The sequence below is a fragment of the Mugil cephalus genome, chromosome 13, assembly GCF_022458985.1.
Source record: "Mugil cephalus isolate CIBA_MC_2020 chromosome 13, CIBA_Mcephalus_1.1, whole genome shotgun sequence".
Taxonomy (NCBI): Eukaryota; Metazoa; Chordata; class Actinopteri; order Mugiliformes; family Mugilidae; genus Mugil; species Mugil cephalus.
Window position 1 is genome coordinate 8,634,424 of NC_061782.1, and position 10,498 is coordinate 8,644,921.

A 10,498-nucleotide genomic window follows, 5' to 3' on the forward strand; every position below is an offset into this window, starting at 1 on the left:
TATAACTAGAGCATGAATAAGTTTGTGTGTATAAAAAAGTGAACTCAAAGCCATAAACAACAACCTCAGATAGCGGAGGGTTGGATAGTAACAGCAGAGTAGATGTGTTTCAAGCAACTATGTGTAGGCTTTTCCTTTCAAATGCGCAATGTGTTGCAGGGAGAAAGCTAAATCATTGTAATAATCTATGAATATGAGTCCAAAGAGGAATTCTATGATGCACAGGAAAGTAATTATCCCCAGGGTTGTAGGTTATCTAATACTGAGAATCTGTGCCAGAGCACCAAATTTTCCAAATTGAGCAGTGAGCCCCGAAAGTGTAAAGAAAATACGCATGAATAGTAATAACTTCTGGTAAGGTTATTTATCTGCAGGCACCGTGTGTGGATGATGATTTCTACACATAGAGTTTGCATGCAGTGCATCACATGCCAGTGTTTTCCCTTTATATTATTATTTTTTTCCACAAGAACGGGCGATAAGGTCTCTGAAATGGCATTTATGCAACGCAGGAATTCCATTAAAATCAATGCAAATGAAATGTTTACAAGTGTTGCAGTGGGCGCTCTTGGTGGCGTGGCTCACTCCGCCTCCCCCTCGGAGAAACACTGGCGGCCTCGGCATCAGAAGAAATCCTCCTCGAGCATCTATCTCCGTGCACAATAGATTCCATTTAAATGATTGATGTGCAGCGCCAAGTAACGGGCTTATTAAAGTTAGGGTCTAATCTTAAAGCTAAAACATGGCAGCAGGGTTGTTTTTTAGAGGACAGAGTGATTCATATGTTAATTTTCTCTTCTGCTTCATTGCAAATGCACAATGTGGACTTAAGGAAAACAACAAACCTGGCCATTTCCTTGTGTGATAAAAAATGAGACGGCCCACCTCAGTGTTTGAGGGTTTAATTCTGCTCTAAGGACATGTGATAAACTATTTATGCTGCCTGCATTACCGTTCTCCTTACTTTAATGCGGTTTGAGTGTAAACTGCACAGGGCTGCTTTATTTTTAATGGGGATGTGTTAACCGTTAAAAATCTATTGATCTGAGCCCGTTATATAGTGTAGGAGAGAGGCTTATCTTTTTAGGAGTCTGCACACAATTAGAGTAGCAACGCATACAATAGAATAGACACAGAATAGATGAAGAAATACTTAAATAAAATTAATTAACTGCTTATCACAACAAGTTGCCCTTTTTATTTCATCCAAACCCTGAACATTGCAAATACTGCAACCTTCAGGTAAGAGGACTACTGTTTTTTTTGGTTATGAATAAAATAAAATAAAATACTACTTTATTAATCACTGTGGGCAGGGCAACACAATGCAAAAATACAATACTGAAACTTCCGATTACAAAATAAACTAAAATAAAGTATATATATGAATATATACGAAATAGAATAAGGTTGGAAAACTACATGAAATAATAATTAGTGAAAATAAATATAATAATAAATATATATACAAGTATAAATAATTTGTATAACTACGTAATTTTCAGGTTCCTACTGTATTTTGATAGGCCACAGTGAACTCCACCTCCCAGAGTGCACCGCGCCACTGCTCCTCGCCTCCCATTGGTCCGGCTCTCCGAGCGAGCAGCGGAGGCAGACATGAGGCGGTGGTGAGAGCGCGGCGGCGGAGACTTTCTGCGGAGCTGAAATGAGGCGCACACACGGGCGGAGGGCTCACACCGCGCAGTGCCGTGCGGCTCAGGAAGAGGCTCCGCGCCGCTAAAGCTGAAGGCTGCTCCAGGCTGAATGAAGGGCTCCGTCCATGCGGAGGCTAGCGCTCATTCTGCTCCCATGTGCCGTCGCCGTCCTGGTGCACTTGTGGTTGGCCCGTCGACCCTCCACCAACACCCCGCTGGACAACAACACACACTCCGGTACTTTTTTTAAAATTATTATTATCCTTGCAGCCACGCAGCCCGAGCTTCGACTCCTTCAAAGGCTCGCAACTTTTATATACCTCCGTGCGTCTCTCTGGCTAAGTTTGCCTTTACCGCCCCGGTGTGGTCTACCCCTGGGGTTGTTAGTTTGTGTGTGAACAGGTAGTTAATGGTCAGCGTGTGTTTGTGTGTGTGGTTTTTTTTGTTGTTTTTTTTTTTATAGAGTAGAATAAGCGTAGAGTGTGTTGGGCGTTGCTGGGACAGCCTGAACATCTGAGGCGAGCGGAGCATCTCTCTGCTGTGTTACTGTGCCACCTTCAGTCGGATTATTATCAGGGCTGTGTTTTCATCAAATGTCTGTAGTTGAACCGAAGGCAGTGATTTCCACTGAGGTGGATTATCCCAAATAACTAATCAAAGGAGGCTGGATCTGGAATGAGAAGCTTAAATGAAGTTTTATTGTCACATCTGCAACTTTTTGTATTCAATTCCTCACCACTTACTGTTATTTAGTGGGTGTCTATTTGTTTGTCTTAAGTGAATTGTTTCCTGTTCTCCAGATGACCCGTTGCCTTTCTATGAAGTTTTGGTGGGAGTGCTTTCAGCCAGACACCATCATGAGCTGCGACAAGCGATAAGAGAGACCTGGCTGGGCTACCTCAGAGATCACCCCCTCTTCCGGCACAGGTCCGTAGGATGCAGCTCCCAACTGCACCCCCTCTTTTTGTTTTTCTTATTTAGTTTTCTGCCAGACCTCGTCCACGACGCCTGCAGCATCCGGCAAATAACTGACGACCACCAGCGACCGTTTTATCTTCACCTGACTGCCGGCAGATATTGTTCTCTCTTCTCTGCCCCCCCTTTTTTATTTATTTATTTATTTATTTTGCCTATTTCCTTCTCATCCAGTGATCTGAGCTCAGATAAGGTGTGATGGCCTTTAAGACAGCCCCCCCCACCCCCTCCCAGGTAGCCATGGCAACCAAGGGCGGCTGGATGGACGGGCTTTAGAAAACCTTGTTGCCGAACATTGTGCACGAGGAAAAAAAATAGGAATAAGTAAAAGTAGGATGAGCGTAATGATGCTTGTGCTTTTTTTTTCAGAGTGGGGGTGAAGTTTATCGTGGGCCAACATGGGTGTCCCATTCCCGAAGAGGACAGAGAGGATCCTTACTCCTGCTCCCTCCTCAACTTCAGCGAACCAGGTACAAGAAAAAAAAAAAATAAAAAAAAAAAGCAGGAACGAGATGCATCTGCAGCTTTAATACAGAGTCTCTGCAATCTGTTGCTCGTTCACGTCGCATTGTCGGCAGCAGAGCTGAGGAAGAATAAAAGCTGAAACGGTGAAAGGAATGTTCAGAAGAAAAGTGAAACACCTTTTATTCATGTGCGCCCACGGCTCAAGGACGACTCGCTTTTCCTTTCTGCGTCCAAGGCCGAAGCAGAAATTCTTCACAGCCAACGTAGCTGCATTTCAGCTGAGGGGTGACTAGAACTACTTACCAACGCTTGAGAACTAGAGCTGTTCTAAGCACGGACGTACATATATATATATATATATATATATATATATACATATGAAATAATTGAACACTTTCAGGTAGAACGTCTGCAGTAATTGTCTCTCACCTTCGCAGCAGTTTCACTACTTTTCCCTCTCGTCCGTTCAGTATTGGCTGCCTACATGAAAACATAATTACTGCTCATCAGAATGGGCTTTTTCAGGCGGCGGCCTTTGGGGTCACGGCGATGTTTTATTTTGTCCTGCCCGTCCTCCACTCTCCGCCGCGTTAATGGACGAAAGTGTTGACGTGATTCGCTTCAGAATCGGAAGCAGGCAGCGTCGGAGCGAGACGCAGGGCGTGATTGGAAGAAGAAAAGGGGCTGCTTTTAGACACAGCTGGGCACCTGGCGCGGGGATTCAGGTCGACGCGCGCGTTAAGCGGACAATTAATTCTCGCTGAAAATATGTTTGTTTGTGTCCTGCGTTCGTCGCGGCGATTGTTCTGTGGGACTACAATAAGGTGAATGCTAATTGGCTCCTCTCAGAGGCTGAGATGCTGTTGTAGCAACCCCGGCTCCCTACGCACACTGGTTGTGCTTTGAGTCACGGAGAAACAGTCAAATTGCTAATGATACTCGAAGACTTTAATACTTGAGAGGAGATATAAACAGCATAATACAGCGCTAGAGCCCCCAGTGCTCAGTTACGGCTTCTCAGATGTGAACGGTTGTTGATTTTCTCCCTGAATAAAACATTTTGGTATTTAGTGACATTTTTAAAGGACAATTGTTCCTCCACTGACAAAAAAAAAATACACCAGTGACTATTTATCATTGAATAAATAATAATTTATCAGTTAATACTTTTTTTTTTTCACTAAAATACTAAATAACAGTAATTTTGCTCTGTATGTAATGTATTATTTATGCCCCCCTCCCCCTCGAGTAAACTAGCAGTTCTGACATGACCGCTGCCGAGAAAGTGCTAAGCATTTATATTTAGTCAGCACAAGAATATTAAATTTATCTCTCGCACAGAGGAACTGGTAGAATCCTGCAGCTCAATCTGTGTCCGGTCAATGAGGAAAACATTTGGTCTGATAAACTGCTGCACTCTTCTTGTCTTTCCTCTTGTCTTTATTTGGTGTAGAACGTATATAAAGTAAAAAGAAAGAACAAAAAAAAAAAAAACCTGCGTTGCCTTAACAGCCTTGATCCTTTCATTGATCTCCTGAGTAACAAACAGCTCTTTTGTAATTAAGAAACCGTGCTCATGAGCAGAAGCTCACTTTGAAGACAGCGGCCGTTGAGAAGCTGCTCCTCAAAGTGCTGACGGTGTAGCTTTCCTCTTTTTTTTTTTTTTTTTTTTTTTTCTCCACGGTCTGCCTCTCTCTGAATCATCCGTTGGGATCGTGATGAATTTCTCATGCTCTGCTCTCCCTCTGTTCCAGTGACGGGGCCGGATGCCGAGATAGAGATTGTGACAGTTTCTGATCCCTCAGTGCTCGCCCCCTCCGACGTGTCCGCCATCGCCCTGGATTTCAAGGTCCTCCACCCGGTGGTGATAACCAGGCTCGGGGTGTTTCCCAGCGGGAGCCGGCCCGAACTTCAGAGCAACGTGACGGTGAAGCTGCTGCAGCTGGACCAGGAGGTAAAGGAGCATAATGCATCCCATATGCCGCCTCGCTGTTCGAGCCTGGTAGATGCACAGCCCGGGGGCAGCTGGAGGACTCTGTGCCGCTGCTGCTGTTTACTGCCTCGGTTATAGACACCGACTTCAGCTCACTTTGGATTACTGCCACTGAGATAACAGCACTCACTGTGGATGAGTTTAACTTTAGTTGCTTAGTGAATTCTTTATGGAGCAAAACTTTTTTTTTTTTTTTTTTTTTTGGTTTTTCCTGCAGGAGGCTGTGGTTACTGCTCGCTTCAGCTCCATCAGCACGGGGACCATGGTGAACTGGGTGTGGTACAAACCAGTGGAGCAGTTCATCTTGCCCAAGGTTAGTTTTCACATAGATTATACAAATACCAAGGTTGAAGCACATACATTTTAGAGCAGGTTTCGGTTATTGGGATTTCTCACGGATAGCTGTTAAACTACATTCATACATAGACTTTTATCAATAATAACTACTACGTTATTGGACATGTTTTTTTAGGAAGCTTTTTTTAATTTAATGATTTTTTTTTTCCCCAGCAAAAAGTAGAACGCTAGATGCGATTTCAAAACCGTCTTCACAGCGCCATTAACTAAAAAGGTTCAAAAGCACCATCGATTTCCACATGTACTTGCTGCACCTGTTGCTCAAGTACACTCCGGAGGACATCTGTGCATCACTGCTGCAAAAGGGAACTGTTTAAAAAATGAATAGTGGTGGAAGAATACTATAATCAGTTTAAATAAAATGTAAAATACCCTTTTTTTTTTCTGAGTAGCAGCTGACATGTGTCTTCAGTGGTAACTGATTATGTGTCTGACAGAAAAACGTGGTGATACTCAGTGGCATGTTTTTTTTTTATCCAGGGTTTTGAAGGGACGCTGGTTTGGGAGAGCCTGGACTCGGCTGCTCTGACCACAGTCAATTCCTCCTCCGTGGAGCTCAACGATGGGGGAGGCGTCCTCAAGATCTCCTCCGTACGTTATGTCATGTGCTGTGTAAAAAAAAAAAGAAGAAGAAGAAAATCTTCTCAAGTTCCAAAGTGTAGGGGAAAGTTAAAGATTTTTTTTCTTGCAGATCGCAGAGGGCATATTGCCTCATAGAAGTGCTCTTGGATTTCCCGGTCTGGCTGGAGGCTTCACATTTACTATCTATGGTCGGTCCAACAACAAAATGAATTTTGAGCTTTTTATGAAAGCCGTTTGATCGAAATCGCTCCATGAGCCAACTCCCGTAAAAGGCGTCTATATAAAAACTTATGAGCTTACCTGATTTTCAACTTGGGATTCTTGCATATGGGCCAAAGGGAAAGTAAAAATGTTCCCCGTTGCCACCCTGCTGTTCTATGTTATTGATTTTGCCTGTCTACCTAAGAACTGATTTGTTGCCACTTTGTGCAAAACAAAATTAAATCTTTCAAAATCTCTGAAAACGGAACTAATGATCCATGCTGTAAAATGTTATAGTTTTTATTGGTTTGCCAGTCAAAATTCCTTAATTTATTCAAACTTGGGGCAAATAAAATGTTAATGTGGCTTTTTCCTTCTCTGATTACTCCCATTACCCATGTAACCCCCCCCGCGTCAGATGGAGATGGACTGTCGGCTCTCCTGCGGGGTCGCCCAGCCAGGATGGAGCTCCATGCCTCCAGGCTGAGGCAGGAGGACGCCTCCTTGCGAGAGGAGAGCCTCAGGCATGGCGACATGGTGTTCGTAGATGTGGTGGACACCTACAGGAACGTGCCTTCCAAATTGCTTCAGTTCTATAAATGGTATGCCAAGTGCTAATAACTCGGTTCTCTGTCTCCAAATTGCCCGAACCCTCTGAGGAAATCAGCAACCTGAAATGAAAGTGTGTCAGCGACTCGGAAAAGTCTCGCTTTTTCAATCACCATTGCGAACAGTACAGTTATGAGTCATCAAATAGCAACACATACGTATGCTTTAACCTGACGAGTGTTTTACATATTTGCGGACCCTCTTGCCCCCCGTCCTCAGTGGTATTTGTAAATCCACTTTATATTATATTGCGAAACATCTGAAGGTGGGCTTTAATTAAAGTGGCAAATTCCCTCTTTGGCAGGTCTGTTGGAAACGCTGACTTTAATCTACTGCTGAAGACAGACGATGATTGTTACATCGATGTGGACTCGGTATTAATGAAGATTGACCACAAGGGTCTCAAGCGCCGCAATTTCTGGTGGGGGAAGTAAGTACAGCGTGGTGTCTGGTCCTGTTGACAATGTACATTTAGCATCCACTTGCAGTTGAACACGGGTGCACTGTCAGCTGAACTTTAGAAACCAGAGTCCCTCTGTGCAGTCTTAAAAGAAGATGGGTAAGGTGGAAGTGAGGCAGGATTTGACGATAATGTGCATCTGACCCAGTTTCAGGCAGAGCTGGGCAGTGGATCGCATCGGAAAGTGGCAGGAGCTGGAGTACGCCAGCCCGGCCTACCCGGCGTTTGCCTGCGGCTCAGGCTACGTGGTGTCTCGTGACCTGGTCCAGTGGCTTGCCAGTAATGCAGAGAAACTCAAGGCCTACCAGGTAGAGTAGCGAGGAAGCGAGCAAGCAACGGCGGCAAATGATCGTGATCATAGCGTGAGCAATCTCCTCTGGATGTGTGGTTATAGGGAGAAGACGTGAGCATGGGGATATGGATGGCAGCTGTTGGACCACAGAAATATCAGGTAAAAGAAAAAAAATAACACTTTCAGACTCTAGCGTCCAGCTTCAATTGCATGCAAATGATTGTTTGTTTTTTTGATGTGGAATACAACACATTCCATTGGGGCTGGGCGGTATACCGGTATTTGTCTTTTATTACGATATGAATTTTTAATACACCAACCGAGCGTTCGCAACGCTGCGCTGCAAGACACTGTTTCAGACCGGCGATTGCGTCATTGTGAGGCGCGGTGATGACGGAAAGTTTGCGGCAGAATGAGATCGCAACGAAAACACGGAAGAACTACCCAAAAAAAAAAAAAAGTGCCGTGTCAGTTCTGTGTGGTTTATAGGGTAATCAGACGTCCCCGATTTCTGGTACAGTCTCCGTTTTTGATGGCATGTCCCCCGTCTCAAGTTGTCCCTGAAAATGTCCCCGAGTTTAGCATTTTATAAAACGAGGGGAAAAAAAATGTTGCGCACAGAATACAGCAACAGTCATTACGGTAGCCGGTAGCGCTGCTAGTGACGTTACAGACTTGGCAGTTTAAATATGTTTAAGCAGGGCTCTTAAGTATCACGCACACACATTTCATTAAGTTCACACGCTCTCACGCCGAAAAATGATGAAACTCTCCGCACATGGACTTCAAAAGAGATTAGTAATCTAGGTAGGCAGCTGCGTAATCGTCGAACAATCAGCAAACGGTGTTTGTTGTTGCCAGGTGAAATAGGAGCTCCCTAACCACGTTTTCCACAAATGTAAAAACTAAGTAAATAAACTCATTCCTCTCACTTGCTAAATTCAACACTTAAGAGCCCTGGTTTAAATGTGAATAAATATGTAAAAATAATTGAAGCTGTAATTGTCCCCGTTTCTTCATTTCATCTTGATAAACTTTTATTTATTTTTTATAATCTCCGAGCATTAAATGTCCCTGGATTTCATTTCAGGATGCATTGTGAACACATGATTATGCATGGAAAAAAATATATCGTGATAAACCTTAATACCATCGGAATTTTGAAATATACCATGATGTATATTTTTTGTCATACCGCCCAGCCCTGCATTACATTGTTGTGTCTGGGTTTTTCCCCGCTACACAAACCTGTAACAACAGGAGATAAATGCCGATGTTTAATGTATTTTTTAAAATGGCAACCAAAAATTAATCATGTATTCAGTTTATGCAGAGCACGTAGTAATGAAGAAAACACGTTATTCAAAATTGCAGCATGTTCTTCTCACTCGGTTATCTGAGCGGCCTTTGATATTGTGAGTGATGAAGATGAGATGTGTGGTTTTACTTGCACACTTTCATTCACGGCGGCTTTCATGCAGTTAAACGGTGTAAAACAATGGGGAGACTGAAACGGACGGCGTGAAAAATAAATTGCGCCGGCAATCGTTTGTGCTCGGTGTTTAATTAACAGTGTTTTGGTCCTCTGAGTTTAATTAGGGGAGTGTATCATTTCCCTAATTCCCTCCACAAATGAGAAGATGTAATGTAAAATAAAAAGTTTGAGTCGAAATGATGCATATTTTACGCCTCTCTCCAGTAAATCTGCTACTTGGCTGAAGCCAGGGCATTTTAATTTATATTTTTAATAAAACATGGCGGCAAGGACGACTTAACATTGATTATTTTCTTGTTGTTAGTAATTCACTGTTCAGTATATTTAAATATGTAGCTGTAACATGCACGTTTTTCCATTTTATTATTCTGTTCAAAAGTACTTCTTTACCACACACACACGTGTCTTTTACTGCAGCATTGCCACGTGTCATCGGTCGATTTGTTAACGATTTACAGTAATCAAGGGTGCAAATGAACAGTTTAACCCGAGGAGGATCTGATGATTAAATTAGACTGCGCATGTACCGTCCTGCTCCTCTGTTGCCAGGACCCCGGCTGGCTGTGCGAGAAGGAGTGCTACCTGGACATGCTGTCGTCCCCTCAGCACACGGCCAAGGAGCTCCACGTCCTCTGGGACAGAAAGAGGGTCTGCGGAGACCCCTGCGGTTGTCCCTGGGACCACTGAATGTGGTTCACAGCACACTCACCATGTGGCACTGTGGGTAAAATGCACTCGAGCACTGAGAGTCAGTTCAGTTTCTGCGATTTTTCCTCTAAAACACCAAACTGAGCCATTATAAGTGATGATTATTATTATTATATAACAAAAAAAAAACACTTGAAACTTAAACAATGGGAAAATAAGATTTGCAGGTTCTTAACATTAAAAAGAAAAACTAAACACTGCACCGACATCTTGAACCATTTGCAGCTTCACAACATGTTTAAAAAGTATCATGAAATCTATTGTTAAATTCAATGAAAATGTCTTCATTTGGAAAAAGACTGAATTTAAAATGCTTTATTATCGTAAGTGTCAGGAGAAGAAACCATGTGCAATATCAGCACCGTGTACAGGATCACAGCTGGAAGTACCACAGATTTAAAGACGATTACTCTGCATTGCTATATTTTGTAAATTATTGTCCTGAGCTTTTCATCCTCTTCACTGTTTGTAGATTTCTGACGAGCTTTCTCTCACATACACACAGTTTGTACTGTAACTGTTGTTGTGCAAATAGTGATGTGGCCTTACTGTATTCGTTAGGCGTCATGCTGTATGTAACGTTAACACTTGTGATATCAGCGCAGATTTTTGACGACGCAGTCCAAGCGGCTGCGAAAGAGACTCATTTAACACTGGTTTTATGAAGCCCTCCTCCTCCGAGGTAATAAAGAACACTTGAGAGGGA

At 43.2% G+C, this 10,498-nt stretch overlaps 1 protein-coding gene across 1 annotated transcript; it reads left to right on the top strand.

Moving 5' to 3' along the window:
* The first annotated feature begins 1,582 nt into the window (after positions 1–1,582).
* b3galnt2 (beta-1,3-N-acetylgalactosaminyltransferase 2) lies at positions 1,583–10,498 on the top strand. The gene is made up of 12 exons (XM_047603838.1): positions 1,583–1,892; positions 2,456–2,582; positions 3,000–3,100; positions 4,850–5,049; positions 5,306–5,401; positions 5,926–6,036; positions 6,137–6,215; positions 6,647–6,830; positions 7,142–7,267; positions 7,446–7,605; positions 7,692–7,748; positions 9,634–10,498. Exons 1-12 carry the CDS (start codon positions 1,781–1,783, stop codon positions 9,769–9,771), a joined length of 1,491 nt encoding a protein of 496 aa, XP_047459794.1. The 5' UTR covers positions 1,583–1,780; the 3' UTR covers positions 9,772–10,498.

Bases quoted from the DNA above. Each gene is read 5' to 3' on its own strand.
- b3galnt2 (XM_047603838.1), top strand. From the start codon at position 1,781: ATGCGGAGGCTAGCGCTCATTCTGCTCCCATGTGCCGTCGCCGTCCTG. The intron at 5,050-5,305 runs GTAAAGGAGCAT...TTTTTCCTGCAG, and splicing joins TGCTGCAGCTGGACCAGGAG to GAGGCTGTGGTTACTGCTCG. The intron at 7,749-9,633 runs GTAAAAGAAAAA...CTCTGTTGCCAG, and splicing joins TTGGACCACAGAAATATCAG to GACCCCGGCTGGCTGTGCGA.